This window comes from Orcinus orca, chromosome 7 (assembly GCF_937001465.1).
Source record: "Orcinus orca chromosome 7, mOrcOrc1.1, whole genome shotgun sequence".
Classification (NCBI taxonomy): Eukaryota; Metazoa; Chordata; class Mammalia; order Artiodactyla; family Delphinidae; genus Orcinus; species Orcinus orca.
In genome coordinates this window covers 85,845,072-85,867,178 of record NC_064565.1, presented here as the reverse complement: position 1 = coordinate 85,867,178, position 22,107 = coordinate 85,845,072, and the positions used below count along the sequence as shown (strand labels likewise).

At 42.9% G+C, this 22,107-nt stretch overlaps 1 protein-coding gene across 4 annotated transcripts in view; it reads right to left on the bottom strand.

Moving 5' to 3' along the window:
• AOX1 (aldehyde oxidase 1) overlaps positions 1-22,107 on the bottom strand; it is a 71,486-nt gene that overhangs the window by 20,150 nt on the left and 29,229 nt on the right. For all 4 annotated transcript variants that reach the window (XM_049712305.1, XM_004262875.3, XM_033430366.2 and 1 more), the window contains 10 exons: positions 21,022-21,191; positions 20,546-20,672; positions 17,972-18,094; positions 14,575-14,671; positions 11,718-11,842; positions 9,524-9,657; positions 8,404-8,491; positions 3,889-3,975; positions 2,860-3,051; positions 338-565 (listed from right to left, as the gene is read on the bottom strand). In XM_049712305.1, coding sequence (XP_049568262.1) covers positions 338-565; positions 2,860-3,051; positions 3,889-3,975; positions 8,404-8,491; positions 9,524-9,657; positions 11,718-11,842; positions 14,575-14,671; positions 17,972-18,094; positions 20,546-20,672; positions 21,022-21,191 — 1,371 coding nt within the window. The remainder of the gene's footprint in view (positions 1-337; positions 566-2,859; positions 3,052-3,888; positions 3,976-8,403; positions 8,492-9,523; positions 9,658-11,717; positions 11,843-14,574; positions 14,672-17,971; positions 18,095-20,545; positions 20,673-21,021; positions 21,192-22,107) is intronic.

Here is a 22,107-nt window from a genome sequence, read left to right as displayed (position 1 = left end):
CAGAATCAGAGTAGCTGAAGAGGAGTCTTGGGGGTCATTGGTCCCCCAATACTTAAGTATTTTATACTTAAGTGATATGGGCCCACAGTGAGCTAATTCAGCTGTTCAATTCCAAGGCCAGGAATAGGTGCTGGGTCTCCCAATTTCCCAGCAAGAATGCTTGTCACCAACCCTGGGGAAGTGGGCAAAGTAGCTCTCGTCTCCTCTGGAGAAAAACTAGTTGGACGGAGCACAGCTTTGGGGAAGTTGAACAATTAGATATTGCAACCATATGGCTAATCCACCTTAATGGAAAGTTTCCTCAACACCTTTTGATTTGTCTGTCTGGAGAACTGACCTGACCAGCAGCAACTGATCCAAGGCCGACAGGAAACTTCAGGGGGACCATTGCCAGCCCCTTCTTCTTCCAGCAGTTCTCCGAGTTGAATTTTTCTACGGCTGCTTTCCTTAGGGTGTAGGAAGACATGGCCATGCATTCTTTCCAACACTGGATCAGGTTCTTGGCATTAATCTCTTGTTTGTAGGGTGTTTGATCAATTTCCTTATACATGTTTATCGTTCGGACCTACAAAAGAGAAGGAGATCAAAAGGGTTGGTGGGGCACTAGGCAGACATAGTCTCTCCCACCCACTGTCCTCCTAGTCAAATTCTGCTCATCATAGAAAACCCAAACTGAGTTCAATCTACTCCTTGCTGAAGCCTTTCCCAACACATAACATCTTCCTCTTCCTCTACTCAGAGCCTCTATCAAATGTGTTAGCACTTATATGCCTTCGATGCCGCTCCTGTGTAAGTTCAGAGGAAGGACTCCTTTCCTCATATTTCTTATATAACTCAACAGTGCAGTCCAGGTACACTGTGGACTCTTAATTCCAGTTGTACTTGTGAGTATCTGTTGAAAGGTAATGCTGAATTTAATTACAGGCTACATGATCCGTGTGATTTCAATTTTCAGATGCTGAGGCAAGAGAAGACCACTCACTTGCAAACAGGAAACTATGAAAGTTTGTTTAAATATAGCCCATAACTAGGATGAAAAGCCAATTAAGTGATTCTATCCCAGGATGTCTGAAGCAGAGCAGAATTCTTCCTGAATTCCCAGAAATTGGTGACTAAGGCACCCAGCTGAGAACAAAAGGTCAAGTACTTCACATTCTCAGCTGAGAAAACTCTCAGCAGTTGAGGCCAGCCCTCTCCCCAAGCTGACAGGGGTCATTACAGACATATCTTCTTCCCATCTCCCCCTCCAAAAAGTCCCAGATCATTATAAAAGGATGACTGGAAATTAGTGAGCTGTGCCATTTTGGGGAAGGTGTTTTTTTTTGTTTTGGGGGGTTTTAAAAAATATTTATTTATTTATTTGGCTGTGCTGGGTCTTAGTTGTGGCACACGGGATCTTTAGTTGCGGCACGCGGGATCTTTAGTTGCGGCACGTGGGCTCTTTAGTTGCGGCACGTGGGATCTTTAGTTGCAGCACGCAGGATCTTTAGTTGTGGCACGCAGGATGTTTAGTTGTGGCACACGGGATCTTTAGTTGCAGCACGCGGGATCTTTAGTTGCGGCATGTGGCACCTAGTTCCCTGACCAGGGATCAAACCCAGATGCCCTCCATTGGGAGTGTGGATCTTAACCACTGGACCACCAGGGAAATCCCTGCTGTGGTGTTTTTTTTTTTTTTTTTTTTTGTGGTACGCAGGCCTCTCAATGTTGTGGCCTCTCCCGTTGCGGAGGCTCCGGATGCGCAGGCTCAGCGGCCTTGGCTCATGGGCCCAGCTGCTCCGCGGTATGTGGCATCTTCCCGGACCGGGGCACGAACCCGTGTCCCTTGCATCGGCAGGCGGACTCTCAACCACTGCGCCATCAGGGAAGCCCCCTGCTGTGGTGTTTTGAAGGATGGCTACTCTCTCCTCCATCTTCTCTGGGGATGAAGGGAGGTCATTAGCTGATCCTCCTCCTAGTGCTACCAGTGTGACAGCACATCTGGGAAAGAGGCCATGGTGAGACAGCCAGGAAGGGAGGGGCAGGGCCCCCCCCCAAGTTCAAGAGACATAAAGATGATGGCTCCTGTCTATGGTCACAAATTCTAGTGCTGCGGGGGGGGAGGAGGTAGATGAATCAGGGACTGGGGCTTTCCATGGATGGCTGCAGCATGGGGCCAAGAGGTGTGGGCTTCAGGGGATGCTGCGTGAGGGGCCAGCTGAGGGTCAGTTGGAGATTTAATGCTTGCAGGGGACTGTCAATTTCTGAGAGGGCTGGCAGAAATGGAGCCCGGAGACAACATACTTGAAAAGTGGCTTCATCTAACCAAGAAGAGGACAGAGAGCTTGCTGGGAGAAGTCAGCTGGGGAGATGCTGTTTTCCCTGGTCCTCACGGGAGGGAGAAGGGGGCAGAGGGCACACCTTCTGCCCACCCTAACTCTACTCCAGGATCCTGGGAAGGGAACCAAGCTTGTTAATGAATGAAATTGGGACCAAGACTTAAAGAACAGAAAGGAGGCCATTTTGGTAACTGAAATGACTCAGATGACAGCTCCCTAAGATGTTAAGGAAGCAGAGGAAAGAAGGGTTTGACAGAACTTATTAGTAGCAGTTAAACTTCTAACCCATGGAGACTTCTCACTAACAATGAATCCAGAGCTCACTTCTCAATACCCTCTGCCCCAGGATTTTTGAGGAGCCCGAGTAAGACAAGGACCCCTGAACTCTGGAGTCCTGCTCTGTATTAAGTAGTTAGCTGGGTTACCTGCAGCAAATCATGTAGCCCCTATGGACCACAAATTCCTCAACATGAAGACTCCCCGGGGCCCTCCCACCTCTAAAATTCACTATCGTTTGTCTGTGAAACGAATTCAGTTTTACCTTCTCAGGAGACAACCCGCATTTGGCTGCAACTTCCGTGATACAGGATTCGGTGATCAGCCCTGTCTGAGGAAAGCCAAACCCTCGCAAAGCCGTGTTGGACGGAAGGTTGGTTCTGCACGCCCATGCCCGACAGCGCAGGTTGGGAAACTTGTAGGCATTTTCCATTTTCAGAAGTCCCATCTCTATTATCTGGGGAAATCCAGAGTTGAGGTGATGAGACCTCATCCTTGTGCACCTGTTTTACCATCCTGAGACTTCGGACCAAAATCAGGCCAGAAATGACCTACGTCACATCAAACATGCTGACCTGGACCCATGTCTCAAATTAAATGCATTTTTACTGTAAAATGATTTTTAAAGATTTGAATAATTTTTTGGAAATCATGACTTTTACATTTTCACATTAGGGCTAATGCATTTTTCCCCAGGTTTTAAAAATTTCCAAAAGCCTTTGAAGCATTCATAGGCCCCTCGGTCTACAGAATGTAGACTCTCTCTCAGTTTACAGAATAAAATACCCTGAAAAACAGGGAAAAAATGCTGGTATTTGGCCTCATGCATTTGTTCTCAACCAGGGGCAACCTTCCCCTCTTCCTTCCTGGGACATGTGCCAATGTCTGGAGATATTTTGGGTTGTTAGGTCTGGAGGGTAGCTACGCCACTGACACATACTGGATAGGAGCCAATGATACTGAGGGACCTCTTATAGTGCACAGGGCGGCCCTACAGCAAAGAATTATGCATTTCAAAACATCAGTGGGGTCAAGGTGAAGGTCTAATGCTTGCATCTGGGAAAAGAGCTCTAAGTTTGGGAAACACGGAGATAACACACAGATGCAGACTTAGCCAGTATCTCTGGGCTCACCCCTGGGGGCACCAGTAAGTAACATGAGTCTACTCGCTCCCTGCATGGCGAATCTTTACACTTTTATAATTAAATATTATTTAACTACTGAACATTTTTCTGAGTTAAATAATTTTACATAACACTTTCCAGAATGTGAATTTGCTCATTAAAACACTTACAAGTAATGACTCATCCAGGGAGGCACCTCCATTGCTATAATGCTCTACATCCAGGGCCAAGATTCTGCCATCGTTCATGAATCCAGCCTGGGGAAAGAGAATGGACTTTTGATACTGGTTCTGGGGACCCAGTCTCTCTAAAGTTTACTCTGTCACTTGTGAACCCTCTACATATAGATGAACAATTTTATGACCTTAGATTTGACAATTTCTTGGATAAGACACCAAAAGCATAAGCAACAAAAGAAAAAATAGATAAACTGGATGATATCAAAATTTAAAACTTCCCGGTATCAAAGGATACAATCAACAGAGTGAAAAGGCAATCCAGAGAATGGGAGAAAATATTTGCAAACCATATATCTGATAAGGGGTTAACATCTGGGATGTATAAAGAACTCCCACAACTCAACAACAAAAAGCCCCAAACAACCTGATTAAAAAGTAGACAAAGGACTTGAATAGACACTTCTCCAATGAAAATATACAAAATGGGTAACAAGCACATGAAAAGATGCTCGGCATCACTAATAATTAGGGAAATGCCAATCAAAACCATAAGATACCACCTCACATCCATTAGAATAGCTACTATAGCAAAAAAAAAAAAAAAACCCAAAACAGAAACAAAACAATAAGTGTTGGTGCAGATGTGGAGAAACTGGAACCCTTGTGCACTCTTGGTGGGAAGGTAAAACGGTGCAGCTGGGTATTTATCCAAAGGAATTGAAGGCAGGATCTCAGGGAGATATATGTATACCTATGTTCACAGCAGCATTATTCACAAGGGGTAGAAGCAACTCAAGTGTCCATCAGTAAATGAGTGGAGAAACAAAATATGGCATATACATACGATGGAATATTATTCAGCCAAAAAAAGGAAGGAAAAAATTCTGACACATGCTACAACATGGATGAACTTTGTGGACATTACGCTAAGTGAAGTAAGTCAGTCACAAAAGGACCAACACTGTATGGTTCTATTTATGTGAGGCACCCAAAGTAGTCAAATGCACAGAGACAGATAGTAGAATGGTGGTTTCCTGGGGCTGTTGGGAGAGGAAGGAATGGGGAGTTATTGCTTAATGGGTACAGTTTCAGTTTTGCAAGGTGAAAAGAATTCCAGAGATGGATGGTGATGACCGCACAACAATGTGACTGTACTTAATAATGCCACTGAACTGTACACTTAAAAATGGTTAAGATAGTAAATTTTATGTTATGTGTATTTTGCCACAAATAAAATAATAACAATAAAAAGGAAGGATAGAGAAAGATATAAGAGCAAAACAAACACACACAAAAACCCTCCTGTTTAATCTGTCACTACTGTTCAATCTTTTTTCTCCTCCTAAAGCAAATCAACTGCATATTTCTTGACCTCTTATTCTCGCCATAAGTTCTTGAATTCTGACTCCCATCCTCATATTTCCACCAAAACCTTTTCCCCTAAAGCCAGCGATCTTCGAATCTCCAAATCTGGTGGCCTGCACATAAGGGACTCTGCACATTTTTCTCATAGGGCCCAATTTCATCACAATTCTCAGCAGCATTTGGTGTTGCTGGAGGTCTTTTAAATAAATATCTTCCTTGCTTTTAAGATGTATTCAATATTTCTGAACTTATTAAAGTTCATTTTGGGAATTCCCTGGCGCTCCAGTGGTTAGGACTCTGTGCTTTCATTGCCAGGGCCCGGGTTTGATCCCTGATCGGGGAACTAAGATCCCGCAAGCCATGTGACGTAGACAAAAGAAAATAATAATAATAATAATAAAAGTAAAGTTTATTTTAATGATTTTTCTTGACTGGAGCCAAATTCAAACTGAAGTCAAGGGCATGAACTGTGAATTCAGCAGTTTAAGTCTGAATCCTGGGTCTGCCACTTAACCCACTCTGTGATCTCGGGCAAGTCACATAACCTCTCTGACTATCTGTGACCTGGCAATAAGTAAGGTAATGCAGGCAAAATCATAAGCCAGTGACTGAAACCTAGCAAGTATCCTAAATAATACTACTGTAAATATTATTAATATCATCTCCTGTCCTCATACTACCCTCCATCGGAACACATTATTTTCTCAAGGTTTTAATCATCACTATGCTGATGGTTTCTGTAACTTATAATCCAGTCTTTTCAATAAAGTCCCATATCGATGAAGGACATTTCCACTTTTAAATGTCCCACTGTCACTTCTTCTCCAAACACACAAATAAACTCATCCCTGTCCGTCTAGACTGTTTCCTCCTTCCAACTTGGCTCTTTCTATCAGAAACCTCCAAGGCATGTTTGTGGTTTTTATTCTCCATTATATTTTGCTAAGTTTGTCACCGAATTCTATTTTATTTTATAATAGCTCTTGGACCCATCTCTTTTTCTACATCTTCCTATCGTAGCCAGACCCCAGCTGCTTCATGTCTGAAAGCATCAGCTGCCTCCAGGCGGTCTGCGTCCTCCCTCCTCGCTAGGCCGTCCTGCCCAGTGCCATCATATTCTCCCCCTCAAAGCGCCCATGTTTGGTTATGACACTTGACTGGTCAAGCATCTACTCAGTCTCACTGTATCTTATGAGATCAAGTCTAACCCCCCATCCTGGGATTCTCAGGCCATTCTGAGTCTGGCATCACCTAACCCAACCCATCTCATTTCCCATTACTTTCCAGTAAGTGCTCTGTGCTCTAATTCCCCTTCTCCCCTTACTCCTGCTCCTATCAAACAGGCCGTGTGTATCCCACCTCTGCATTTATGCTGCTACTATTCCCACCACCTTCTTTCTGCCTTCTTTCTGCCAATCCATTCTTGAAGGTCATTTACGTTTCACCTTCTCTAAGAAGTTTCCTGTACACACCCCAACTCATATTCATCTCTCCCCATAGTTTTACTATGTGCACCTCCTCCTTTAACCTGAGATTATTATGTTTTCATAATGACTTCATAGGTGTAAGTCTTATTTTTCCCTCAACGGCTAAAATGTGGTCTCCTTCAGGACAAAGTTTGCTCTAATAAATCTATGTTGCACTAAACCCAATTCAAAATATAGCTTAGAGTGAATGTAAGTTGAAATAGATACACTCGTTATCTTCTAACAATATGTATGCAGGTACACCAGTTGTGGTAGAAACGATGTGATGTGTTCAACAAATCCTGTTGTCTTTCATCCTGGGCATGCAGGAAGACTACATTTCCCATGCCCCCTTGCAGTTAGGTGGCAAAGTTCTGGCCAATAATGTGTCGATTAAAGCAAGGACCACCACTTCCAGGCCTGGTGCTCAGAACATCTCCCACACAACACTCTGCTCCCTCTCTTCCCTTCCCTTCCCTTCCCTTGTCTGCTGCCCTCTGCAGAAAATCCAGCAGAGGACAAAGAGTCTTTAGGGCAGTGCTAACCAATGGAACTTCCTGTGATGATGGCAATGTTCTCTATTTGCATGTCCTATATGGCAGCCACTAGTCACAGGTGGTTATTGAGCACTTGAAATATAGTTAATGCAACTGTGGAACTGAATTTTTTTTTTTTTTTTTTTTGCGGTACACGGGCCTCTCACTGTCATGGCCTCTCCCGTTGGGAAGCACAGGCTCCGGACGCGCAGGCTCAGCGGCCATGGCTCACGGGCCCAGCCGCTCCACGGCATGTGGGATCTTCCCGGACCGGGGAACGAACCCGCGTACCCTGCATCGTCAGGCGGACTCTCAACCACTGCGCCACCAGGGAAGCCCTGGAGCTGAATTTTAACTTTCATTTAACTTAGTAGATTTAAATTTAAATAGCCGTATGTGCCTAGTGGCTTCCGTATTCAACAGTGCGGTCTGAGGGGAGGATGGTGGTGTTACTAGATGGAAAAAGCTTGAGTCCATGAGTGATTCTGTGTAGCAGGGTTCTCTCCTGTTCTCCACCCACCTCCCACCCTCCTCTGATTACACTGGGCTGTTACTTGAGCAAGAATTAACACAAAAAAGGTCTAAGTCCCAGAGAGTTTTTAGTTGTTAGAGCAGTTAGCCCATTCTGACAAGTAAACTTATTTCTTATAAAGCAAAATAATACTTATTTTCTGCTACAGAAACTTTTCTAGGAATTAGGAATTTCTGGTACAGAGTTTTACCAAAATACCTTTGACAAATTGATAAATGAGGAAGCTGTTGGCAAGCATTTGCAATTTCGCATAACATTATTGTTACAGAAATTATTCTGTTTTTACCTCCCACGTATAAAACTGTGGGAATAGTGTGGTTATCAGATCCACTTTCATGGACGTATGTATATACTCACATGTTTTCCAGCTATGCACTCTGTAGCAGCCAATACCAGCTCGTACTTTTTCCACAAACTGGTATCTTTGAGGAAAGCAGAAAAGCTTCACTGAACCAGCCAGTAATCAGTTAGCACAAGGAAGAGACAGTGTGATGCACAATTTGTTGATTTGCTCACTGTCATTCCCCAGTAGAGAGTAGCCAGATGCTGCCCTCTGCATTTCTGTTATGTTATATTTACAACATAAATCCTCCATCCTTCTACTCACTTTATACTTTCCAAGGTAAGGGTGGCGGCCTCCAGTTATTAACATGTCTTCTCCTCGTTCCAGAATGCAGCGGACTGCACGACCATGCCTAAAACAGGAAAAAAAAAAAATCGGGAGAGGTAAACTCTTTTACCTAACAGGTATTATCTAGGGTTTATGTAACGCCTAGTGAGAGCCTGGTGGCATCCACACACACCGCAGAACAGCAAAGTGACTCCCTGAGCCCAGGCTGTGCTGCTCTCAGGCATACACAAGTGACTTCTTCCTTTGGGTCAGGGCACAGTGCCTGGCACTCACTACTTATGCAAGGGGGCTCTCAGGCCCAAGGCTCCGGAGTATTGCTTTGGGGTTATTTCCCACTGTGATAATCACCTCCATGATAGGCAAACAGTCCCAAGGCCACATTATAGATGGTTACAAATGGAGGAACTCAAGTGGTGTCTGACTGCCAAGTATTCCCTGATAGGACAGGTCTGGAATGAAGGTCTTTTTGTGTCATGGGGCAGAGGAACTGACGTACATTACTTAGCAAAGAAATTAAGCCTTCTAGGTGTGCCTGTTCCAAAGACAATTTCCTACAGTTATATTCTGACACCCTTAAAGGAAAATGGTACTATAAATAAAGGTAAGCATAACAGAAGCCAATTTTCCATTTAAATTAAGGGGAAAAATATATACACACACACACACAACTTTTGAGATACACATATTTATATCTATATGTATATAAACCTTTTGAGATATGGATAGGTGTAGATATATAGATAGATATAAATGTCTACCTCAAAAGGTTGAACTGACCTATGTAGATATACAGGTGCTAAGGACAAGTAACCCCACCCTTTCAGGATCTGCTTCTGTCTCTCTCCAGGTATTATATATTTTACTGTGGTTTTTACTCTTTTCAGTAATTGATTCTCATTTTTGTTTTTATAGTATGTAGTTTGACAATATAAAATAAAGAAGTTGTAATAAGCTGGCAGCTGGTTTGTATATTTGTATATTATATGTGATTTTAAATAACCTTGACCCAGATTCTTCCTCCTTAACCGCAATACTGAAAATATTCAATGTGACCTCACTTTATTTTTAGTCCACTTAACAGATTTTCTCCACTTACTTGTTTGCAGCAAATGCGGTGATGGCTGCCATGATGCCAGTTTTCATCACCTTCCCCCCGAAAGCCCCACCAACACGCTTCACATGACACATGACCTTGTTAGCTGAGAGCTTCAAGGTTGAAGCAACTATGTCCTGCGAATGATAACAGTTCTCATTAATCTGACCCATCTGCAGCAAGGGAGTGGGAATAGTCCTTACACATTTTGATTCCTTAATGATGTACATGATACACAAATTGTGTGTTTATACTAAATAATGGGATGATTTCCAGTAACCTAAGCATGCATCCATGCTGAGCTCAGCCGTATTTAGCTGTAATGACAGCACCAAAACTATCATTAATATTAAGTAGTCCTTCCAATATCAATGAGATATTTTTGTGATAATAAAATTAAAAAAAAATTTTCCCCATGAACTACACCCAAGGTATCCTTTGGGATATGTTTCCTGCAGCAGTGAGATTTCGTGCCTTCCAAGCCTCTCTCAGACTGGGTCTTTTCCCTGCACACCACTGTCTCCACTGGAGAACGAGCACTCCTCACCCTCCATTTGGATTCAGTTGGCTGGTCGGTCTTCCCTGGATGTAGGCCTTGCTCTTCCTTGCCATCCTAATGTTTGAGGTCATTAAGTCTTTTTTGTTGTTGTTGTTATAAATTTATTTATTTATTTGTTCTTTTATTTTTTATTTTTGGCTGCATTGGGTCATTGTTGCTGCGCGCGGGCTTTCTCTAGTTGTGGCGCGCGAGGCGTGGGGCTTGCTCTTCGTTGCGGTGCGTGGGCTTCTTGTTGTGGTGGCTTCTCTTGTTGCGGAGCACGGGCTCAGTAGGTGCGCAGGCTCAGTAGTTGTGGCATGCGGGCTCTAGAGCGCAGGCACAGTAGTTGTGGTGCACGGGCTTAGTTGCTCCGTGGCATGTGGGATCTTCCTGGACCAGGGCTTGAAGCCATGTCCACTGCATTGGCAGGTGGATTATTAACCACTGTGCCACCAGGGAAGTCCAGGTCATTAAGTCTTAATAACTCATTTTTATAGGTGGGGAGCCCAAGAGGAATGAAGTGATGGGACCAATGTCACACAGGGAGTGAGAGGCACGACAGGAATGGAATGGAATTCGCCTGATCCTTCTTAGTGTTCCACCTTCTAAGAGGCCTCATTCTCCACATTCCCACATTCCTACTTGCTCTGATAATGACACTGGCTCCTTGTGACCTACTGAATCAAGACCCCAGTGTTTGTTCCCCTTACTTTCACCCCGATGCTTAAACTAGCCACCCCAGGCACCTCCAGATTGGGCAGTCTTCGTACTATTCCTCCTTCTTTACATGCATGCTGCCTGGCACATAGGACACAGGCAAAAAGTGTTTGCAGAAGGGACAAGTGAATGAATGAATGAACGAATGAGTGGCATTTGATCGTGGTGTGGAACTCCCTGGAAATGGCTTCTCCTCTCACCATCTAGACGAACCTCATTCCCACCACTGTAAATCCCAGCTTAAGACTTCATCTTCATGAGACTTCCTGGATGATTCTCGGGCTTTACAAACCTCCATTCCCTTAATTCTTCCACCTATGTAAATTCTGACTTTGCTGGTTGCATTTTGCCCAGTACTATTTCCTAATTGCTTCATGTGAGTTAGGTGACTGTAAGTTTTGGAGGGCAGGCCTTCCTTTGTAAAATTTTGGGGTTTCTTTTTCAGTTTTATTGAGCAATAATTGACATACATCACTGTATAAGTTTAAGGTACATAGCATGATGGTTTGATTTACATATATTGATTACCACAATAGGTCTAGTTAACATCCACCATCTCATATAGATACAATTAAAAGAAAAAAATTTCTCCTTGTGACAAGAACTCTTAGGATCTGTTTCTTAACAACTTTCATATATAATACAGCAGTGTTGACTATAGTCGTCATTTCTTTCATGTTCTTAACAGTGTCAAGAGTATAGAAAAAGAGACCGGCTGATCCCATAACTGATTTTAAAGTTACAGACCCACAAACAGAAGGCCATTACTTTCATAATACTATCTTAAAAGTTTTAAAGTTGTATGGTTATTAATACCCAAATGGATATGGCTATTAGTATTCCAAACTCCTTCAGTTTCTAAAATGTTCTAAATTGTTCTTGGTATATCTTGTTGACAGAAACCACTTAGCCATGTCCCCTCCATAATGGTTCCCACATTACCTGTATGTATTTGGGAAACTGTGTGGACACGTAGACATCAATTTCTTGATCCTCTCCTTTGGGAACAACAAGCATGCTTTGGGTTTCCATATAAAAATGTTCTTGACCTCCCATGTGTATTTCACCTGTTAGAGGAAAATATTCCAGAATCAAGGAGGCAGTCAGATAGGACAGGTAGCACCCCTCAGGTGTTATCTCATTACAGAGAAATTATGACAGTGCTTCTGCTGGGGCAGTGGGTTACATTTCCATTTTGTTCTTTTATATCTTCTGTTTCTTTGCTGAGATTTTCTATTTTTTTTCATTTGTTCCAAGTGTTTATGTATTCCAAACATAACAATATTTAGCTTTTATTATACCTGCATATTTGAAGTAGAGTTCTGCAGGGGAATGTGTCATGTCTGCCAGCAGGGTAGGTCTTAGAGTGATAGGGAAAGATGTGTGACTTTTCAGAGTCAAAATACTACAGCAAGGAGAATTCCAGTTCCAAGACAAGATGGAGTAGATATATTTCTCCCTGTTCCTTCTTCTATGTACAGCTAACAATTCTGGACATTATATGTAATAAAAGAAACATAAGAAGGTTCTGAAAAGTAGAGGAAAAGGCAAACCAGCTAGGGACTTTGGGACCCAAGGAAAGACACAATGTTGAGTTCAGTGGGTTTTGTTATTGTTTGCTTCATATATCCCAGACTTGGTGCCAGGGAAGCAGAAATCCAGAAACACCAACAGGCAAAGAGAAAAAAAATCCCCCAAGAAAAGCCTACTTTCTCTAGCCAAAGGACCAGGAGAGCGGAAGCCTATCAAGACAGAAAACTTTTATGCAATACCTACTCTGCTCTAGCCAAACACTACAGAAAAAACTGAAGACTTATCTCTGTTTGCAAAAGTTGAGTGGGGAGCTTAGACTTCCACCCTTATCAAGCTGTGATGAGGTACCCCAAATCTTCCGCTGGGGTGGTGTTAATGGGGACCCTACGGGGAACCTGGACTTCCATGCTCCACCTGGCAGTAACAAGACATCACCCCTCGTTCCTTCCAACACAGGGTCAGAGGAGTTCTGGTAAAATAGATGATTTAAATAAGATCCAAAGTCTTACAACATAATATCCAAAGTGAACCGGGTAAAATCAGAAGTCATTCATCATACCAAGAACTCAACTTGAATGAGAAAAGACAATCAACAGATGCCAACAGTGAGATGACACAGATGTAGGAACTATCTGTCAAGGATTTTAAAGCAGCCATCATAAAAATGCTTTAATTTACATAAACACTTGGGACAAATGAAAAAAAATAGAAAATCTCAGCAAAGAAACAGAAGATATAAAAGAACAAAATGGAAATTTTAGAACTAAGAAATACAACACTCAGAATATAAGGGGCTCAGTGGATGAGCTCAACAACAGAATAGAGAGAACAGTGGGAATCATCAGGGAACAAGAATACAGAACAATAGAAATTGCTCAACCTGAGCAATAGAGAGAATAGACTGAAAAGAAAATGAGTAGAGCCTCAGACACAGTTGTGATTAAGATTAAAGTCTGAACATCTGTGTCATTAAAGTCGAGTATTTGAAGATGTAATACGTGAAAATTTCCCAAACTTGGTAAAAGACACCAATTACAGAAGCTGAGTAAATCCCAAAGAAGATAAACCAAAGAAACTCATGCCAAGACACATCACAGTCAAACTTCTGAAAACTAAAAACAAAGTATGTTGAAAGAAGAGAGAGAAAAACACTGCCTCTCCTATTGGGGAAAAATACTTCAAAAGACAGCAGATTTCTCATCAGAAACCATGGAGGCCAGAAGAACTGGTATAACATATTTCTTCAAGTGCTAAAAGACCTGTCAACTCAGAATTCTATATTCAGTGAAAATATCTTTCAAGGATAAAAAAGAAATTAAAAAGACATTCTCAGATGGGGGCTTCCCTGGTGGCGCAGTGGTTGAGGGTCCGCCTGCCGATGCAGGGGACACAGGTTCGTGCCCTGGTCTGGGAAGATCCCACATGCCGCGGAGCGCCTGGGCCTGTGAGCCATGGCTGCTGAGCCTGCGCGTCCGGAGCCTGTGTTCCACAACGGGAGAGGCCACAACAGTGAGAGGCCCGCGTACCGCAAAAAAAACAAAACAAAAAACCAACTGTATGTTTATGTAAGATAATATCCTTGTTCTTAGAAAATGGACACTGTGGTATTTAGGAGGACAGAGGCATCAAGTCAGTAACTTACTCTCAAATGGCTCAAAAAAAAAAGTGTGTGCGTGCATATGTCTCTCTCTCTCTATATATATATAGAGAGAGAGACAGACAGACAGGCAGAGAGACAGAGACAGAGACAGAGACACACACACACACAGAATGATAAAGCAAGTGTCATGAAATGTCTATTGGGGAATCTGGGTAATTAGGAGTTTCTTTAATGTTTCTGCAACTTTTCTGAAATCTAAAACTATTTCAAAATAAAAAGTTACAAAAATTTTATTGGAAAGTTCAAATCAACTGATTTCCAAGAGGGAAATTTAATTTTCATTACATATATACATAACTAAAGGAAGTCTGCAAGGAAGTGGGGGAAGGAGACAGGGAAGGAAAGAAGAAAGGAAGGAGAAAGCAGAGATGGAGGGGGGAGGGAGAAGTCAGAAAGGATGAAACAGAAAGAAACATGGGCTTTGGAAATCCTGAAAAAAGCTATCAATCCACAGTGCTTCGTGGCTTAGTGGCTGTTGTATGACGGTGCTCCTTAACCACTCTGAGCCTCAGTTTCCAGACCTTCAGGAAAACAGACACCATCTGTATAACAACTGGGCAGGCCGGGGTTGCTTCCCCTCTCATCATTCTTTTCAGATAGTTTTACCTTCAAGAATTTGATCCACCATTTTAAATGCTTCATCAATATTTCCATACTCCAGTTTCCTTTCTTGCTCGAAGAAGGACTTGTGTTGTATAGCTTCCTAGAAAGAGAACAGAAAAGTGAGGCCCCCGGGGCAAGAGACCCAGCCCTACAGCAGTAGCCACATGTGATGCTGCATCGTCTGAGTCTGCGCAGCGCTTCTCTTGCTCTGGAATCGCATGAGCTGAGCTGAGAACCAGGCTGCAGAAAGACTCCCCATGGAGCAAAGGCAAATGTCCGCATCAAAAAAAAAAAAAGTATGCTCAGAAAACACCTAGCACCAGGTGGTCCCATTACGGAACTAATATTTCCAGGCAGATTATTCTTTTCATTCCACAGCCCATGTTATGCAGCCAGTGTAACAAGGCACAGGGGTTTAGATCTTGGGCTCTGGACCCAGTCGGAGTTGTGTCCATTTTCTCCATTTACCAGCTGTTTGACTGTGGGTCTGTTACTTCACTTCTTTGAGCCTCATCTGTAAAATGAAGGTAGAGTTGTGCACATAGCTCCAATAGGGTTGTGGAAAGAATAGAATGAAATGAGGCATGAAAGAGCTTACACGGCATATAATAAGTGCTCTGTCAGTGTTAGCTGAAGACACTCTAGTGATAAGGACATGGTGGCCTTGCCTGCCAGCCCCAAGCTCCTCTGGGGGTATGAGTACAGCATTTGCACCTGGGACCTCCAGCCCTGGAAGAAAGATTCCATTACAAGTCCAGAGTGGGTACCACAAATCCACTTATATTCTGGCTCCTAATGGCTTCTCCCAGATGCCTACTGAAAGGGGTACAGTAGTAGGTACACATAATCAGGGATGTAGCTATAATAATCCAGGTTGGTTTTCTTACCTATCCTTAGGAATTCATCTTGCTGTAATCCCTGGGTCCTTGGCAAACGTGACATGCCAGCTCCTGCCAGAATTTCTACAATGCATTATTGTCCATCTATGAAATTCCAGCCTGCTGGCGGCTAGGGGTTCTCCTAACTCTGGCTCCCTCTGGCCACCAATCGGTGTCTAGACCTATCAGTATACCTTACGGGATGTTCTATTGTGATCCCGCCATTTCCTCCATTCAAAAAGTGGGTTGGTTTTTTTCTACTACCATGGGGCCAAGGGTCTTTGATAGAGTGTCTGTTGATCGCTTCTATTGCTGATCCGCTGCTGGACCTTGGGTAACTGTGTTTTTCAGTTTCTGCATCAGAATGGGGATAATGGGGAGTTTTTACCTCATAGGATTGTTGCGAGCATTTAGTGAGTTAATGAAGGAAACCTGCTTAGAACAAGGTAAACACACAGAGAACTCTAGGTATTAGCTATGGCCACGTTGTTGACCATGACGATTGATGAGAGATTCTGGTCGGAAGCATAGTTTTCTCACCATGGTCATCAGCCTGACCCCGTGAGCCAAGAGTTTTGATAGCATTTCCCCACTCAAACTATTAAAAATTCAAAACAGCATAAGCTAGGTTAAACAGTAGTGACAGTGCTGGAGATCCATTTGTTTTTATCCTATTTTGATTGATAACACACTTCCTAATGGAATCAATTCATATGATTTTCTTATTAATCTAAGACTCAGATATTCTAGGTTCAAAACAGAAATTAAGTTTTATAAATCCAATTTTTTTTTAAGTTTAATCTTTTTTCCACTTCCCTTGCTGCTTGCTCTTTGAGTAACTTGGAGCTAATTTCCAGAATATTTCTTGGTCAGCAAAGTGATAAAAAGAACTGTAATGTGTAGGGAGCAGGACATACTTCCTTGCTATACAGTTTGATTAAATCTACTTGATCTAGTTGATTAACCCTGGAGAGTTTAACCTCTGATATAAACATATATAAAGGTATAAAGAGGTAGCTCTTTTCCACGATGTCAAAGTTTGGTATTTGATGCTGGGATTCTCTGGCAGACAATTAGAGATGTGCCGGTCCAAGTTGCGGGGGAAGGGGTGGGAAGAGAGTGGTGTCTATTTGCTTATTTGGAATTTTATTTGGCTGGAAAGTGGGATGAGGGGGAAGGGAAGATATTTAGCTACTGGAATTGGGCAAAGAATTACAAACAAGATTTTTGATAAAGTATTACGGACATAATTTCTTACTAAGAAGTAAGCCTAACTCTAAAACAAAATGTTGAGGAAGGAATGTATAAAGTAAGCAAGAAGAGCAGGCAACATATGAATGAAAAGGGTTTAAGAAGGGAACAGAATGTTTGAATTTGAAACTGGCCAGGAAAATTTGGAAAGCATAGTCACTCTTTGACTCCAACTAAACTTTTATGTTTTTGTCTCCTTGACATGATTTTATTTTAATTTCAGAACACTGAGGACATTGTCCAGAAACAAACACTATGTTCCTTGGCATGAAGCAGCATGATAGGAAACATAACCAAGGCCAAGTTCTCCTGGAGACACTAATCTTGGCCAACTTATTTCCTTATTTTCTGCCTCAGAGCATGCTAGTTACCTAGAGCCCAATTTATTTATTATGTTGTGGAGATAATATTGTATTCCGAGATTACACTGAGTCTGTATGTGCTGAATCTTGTCTATTCATGATGCTTTCCCAACTTTCATGCTTTTATTATTTAGTAAATTATAAGAACCAGTGAAATATATGCAGAAGAATACTCATATCATTTTAGGGAGATGAGTCTGAAAACCTTTAGAAATTTCAAAATCCTTTTTAAAAAACAGGATAGGAAATGCAGTTCCCCAATTTGTTTAAGTTGCCAAAATAGCTGTAGGCATCATAGGATCTATTTCTCATACTTACTTAAGATATGCATTAAAGGATCTAAAACTAGTGTCTCCAATATATTCTTCATAGAGCATCTTGTTGGTTCTCACTGTGTACCTGAAAGAGTCTGGGTGAAGGTGTATATGGAGTCCTGAACATTGTTGGTTACCCATCCAGCATTCTTTTCACCTGTCCCCTTCCAAATAGTGCTCAGATTTCTGTTTAGGTCTCCATCACTCCCCCATACAGCCCATAAACCGCAAAGAAATCTGACCCCCCCGCCAGCAGTAACCACCAGTTCTTGCCAGTCATGAATCCAGAGAGGGATGTGACCTACTCGTGGGACGTTGGGACAATGGCATCCTTTCTTGCTTATTGGACGTGAACTGGAAGCTCCTGGCTGCCAACCTGTCACCACAGGAGATAAAGCCTGTACCATGGGCAGCAAGGAGGAGAGGCAGAAGATCAGCTTTCTTGCTAACACTGATAGAGTTTGAGGCCAACAAAGCCCCTGTTTTTCGGAAGCCACTTTGAGTTGCATTTTCTTTCCTGTTTCTGCAGTCAAAAGCATGTTAAGTGATATGCCACTGAAATCTGCTCTTCTGGCGCAAACTTTGAACTCATTACCTCGATGGTCAGGATCAGTGGCTCCAAATCTCGGTAGACAATCTTCACTCGCTGCGCAGCTCGCTTTGCCTGAACCTCGGAATCAGCAATCACGGCACAGACAAGCTCACCCACGCAAAATACCTACAACACAGAAAAGACCTCTGTTCCCAAGGAGGGCAGGCACCAGGGCCTCTCCTTTTGTTCATTCCCCGCCTCCCTGCTATCACAGAGCTAGACACACAGTCAATGACCCCTTCACGTGTGACTTAACCGCAGTGCTGTGGTGAACGAAGGCTTCGGTAGGGAAGCACATTTGTCAGAGTTGGCCTGCTGACCTCGGGCACTGGGAGAGTGCAGGTCTTTGCGCTGCATCATTGGCAGCGGTGGCTGAAGAGGGACAGGTCTGAGGCTGCCTCATGTACAGCAGAAGAGTCAGTCCCGTGGTTTGACCTGGGGTTGCCACACCACGAGCTGGGCCATTCTGAGAAGTGGCCTCTCCTTCATGAACCGGGAGCACAGACCATCTCACCCAGACCATCTCACCCAGAGAGGAAGGAGGGAGAGAGTGATAATGCAGCACTGCTGGTGAGCACATGTCTGCCCTGAACTGTGGTGGAGCACAGGCTTTTCACGGAGAGAAGTGACTACAGGAGCCAAGAGCGAGCCCGGAGCATTCTTCGGTTCACCAGCAGGTGGGGTAGGTAGGCGGCCTAAGGAGGTCACCCAGGGACCAGGGTAGAAAGCGGATGGGGATAAACAAGGTTAAGGCTCCAGAGAGGTAAAACAGTCAGGACTGGAAGAAGTCATACGACTCTTTGATTCTCTTTCCCACCTTTTACTGTGATCCAAATCAAAACATAATCACTCATTTTTAAGAACGACATTAGATTATTAGGTCTTTTCTACAATGAACATATAGTAGTTTTATCACCAAACAAAAATGGTAGTTAAAGAAAAGTTAAATCCAGCACACACACACAAAAGGGTGTTGGGTACGGGTGGGCGGGGGCAGTGGGGAGACACATGAAACAAAAATGGCAAGTGTTAATAACGGTTGGAGCTGGGTGATGGGCCTAAGGGGATTCATTGTACTAGTCTCTATTTTTGTGTGTGTTTAAAATTTCTGCAATGAAACGATTTTTAAAGATATAGCGTGCTAAGGACAAATGTTAAAAAAAGGAATGAAACTAACAGAGGCAATCATTCGCAACAGCTCTGTTCTCCGCTCTCCACAGATGTGGGTCTTGCCCTGTGACCTGGTTCACAGACACGCCCCTGAGATGCTCAGAATCAACGTGCACACACCTCAGGGCCCAGGAGGGCTTCGCTTGGTTAATTAACATTTACGCAAAGGCCATAGCTCTCATTGTCCTCTGCCTTGGGGGAGGTTCAACCTTGACATCAGACTCTCAGTCACCAAACTTTCATTTTTATCAACTGTGTCTGCTAGTGAGAGCCAGAGGCAGGGACTCTTGCAAATGATAAAGCTCTTTTGGGTAAACACTGAACTGAGAATCTGGAGTTATGCAGGAAACCTTCTGGACACTGCCCTTGCTGCATCTTCTGATAACCTGAGATACAGTAGTCAATGTTTCAATCATCTGAAACGTTCAAATGGCAACAATGCTATCACTGTTCCTCTGCTCATTGACTCTTCTTTGTAGGAAGCAGTGTATGGAATATGCCGATGAATCAGACGTGGGCCCTCACTCAAGGCATTTTACTAGGTAGGAGAAATAGGTAAGACATAGACATAGATACATAAGCTCAACATAAGATAGACAGTGCAATAAAGGTCCACTTTGCCTGCTCCTGCAGACTTTAAGTTCTGCAAGGGCAAGAACCACAGGGGTCTCGTTCACCTACGGCAGCAGGTGCTCACTTAAAAGATGCCTGTTGAACACATGGCATATGAATGAATGAGAGAGAGTGAGTTCCGAGGGGGAGAGAGAACTCCTGGATTAAAGGATAAGGAAAGACTTCATGGTGGAGCTACCCCTTGAACTTGGACGTTGGACTGAGACTGGGGCAATGGCAAGGGATTCTCAGGGAAAGTATCAGAAAATAAAAGTCATTATTCTCTTCTCATATATCCTTTCATAAGTATGAAAGCAACACATGATCTTACTACTAGAAAATATAAAACACTCAAGTATCTTTTATATAACTAGTCAACTTCTTTACTTACGTGGAAAATGAATATTTTTGAACTAATTCACTATTAGAATATAGTGATTTATTTATTTATTTATTTATTTGTGGTACGCGGGCCTCTCACTGTTGTGGCCTCTCCCGTTGCGGAGCACAGGCTCCGGACGCACAGGCTCAGCAGCCATGGGTCACGGACCCAGCTGCTCCACGGCATGTGGGATCTTCCCGGACCAGGGCACGAACCCGTGTCCCCTGCATCGGCAGGCGGATTCTCAACCACTGCGCCACCAGGGAAGCCCAGAATATAGTGATTTATAATAAGCATTCAAAGAATACTGGAATCCTTTATGATGTGCCAAGTTCAATGTTATCTTTTAAGAAAATACGAAGTGTCATAAGCTGAGGAAGTTACTTTTAAAACAGAAAGCAAAAATGCAGTACCTCATCTGTCGATAGAAGTTTCTCAGGTACGGTTAAAAGGCGGAAGGAGTTGATGCCATGAAGATGTTCCTCAGTCAGGATGTCCACCACACCTGGCAGGCTGAGAGCTTCTGACAGATCCACAGACCTAGATGAGAACACACAGAATAGGGCTACTCAGGGTGGCCCCGCAGCCTGCAGACTACAGAGAACTTGCTTAATCCAAGAATAAGATACAAGAGAGGGAAGATACATCCAAAACCCTCCAATAGTTCTATGCCAGACAATGGGGGAAAAATTCCTGGGACAATGAAGTTATTATACGGAGGGACAAACTGTGGTGAAGCCTACACTTTGATCCCATTTCACTTCAAATCTAATACATTGGACATTGCCAACAAACAGCTTACCCTCTTCAAACCATTACTTTTCACTAATGTGACTTGGCCAAAAAAGGCAATCATTTCTGTCTACTGGGTAAAAACCTTATCACTTACACAATCTTAGCGTGAGCTCTTGAGCTTGTTACAAAAGTCAAGAACAGCTCCCGGTCCACTGCATGCATGTCATCACAGTAGATGGCTTCACCTGTGGCATGCTTAATACCAGACAGATGCATGATGGGATGGCCAACTGGGTCTTGAGGGAGCTGCTTTGGGTCTGCATTCTGTTTAATCAATAATCAACATATCATTTTTATAATCATATTATGCACATCTCTCATAAGAGGGGAGCTATATCATTTACATCCAAACCAGAACACTTTCGAAAATAAAAACGTCACTATTAATAACACCAGGACAGTAAGCCTATTTCAATAATTCAGTAGGCAAACTGGGATGTATAGCCATGATGTTGTTCTTATTTTTTTCCCCACTATTTTGATACAGACCACAAACGTCTCTAATGCAAATTCTATTTGTGTAAGTAAATGAATATAAATCTTTCTTCCTGACAATAGAAAATGATGTCCTCTTGCAAATGCTCATGTATTTCTTTAACTTTTATTATCAAAATTATTTTACTGCTGTAGCTAAGCATGGTACATGTACTATTTTGCAGAAAAGCCTGATGACCATGTTTATAGAAAATGAGTGCATGCATTCAACCACAAGAGCTTTTGTTATTTTCTTCTTTGAGTGAGGAAGTCTAAGAAATAATTGGTAAGACTCAACTCAGACAATCCTGATAAAGAATGAAGGACAAAGGAAGTTGCATTTTGAGTAATTATTCACTAATAAGACTTTTTCTTAGAGACCCACGGAGTAAAATGTCTTGCCACTGGTATACCTTAAATACGCTTCATTAACCAAAGTCGAAATTAAGAAACATAACATCTCCTCCAGTATTTTAAAATGAGAGAGTTGTTAGCTTTCTTGGTTGGGAGAAGAATTGGAGGTATGAAGAAAGAAGGGTTAAGAGACATGGTATAGACCACGCTCAGAGGCCAGGGGCAAGGCTGAGGCTGCCGAGGGGTCCGGTGATGGGACTGTGGGAGGTGGGAATTCCAGGAAAGTTGCCAGCCAAGCGGCCACTCCCAAAAGGCTCCTCTCAAAGAAGGCAGCTCTGGGGCCTGGAGCTCT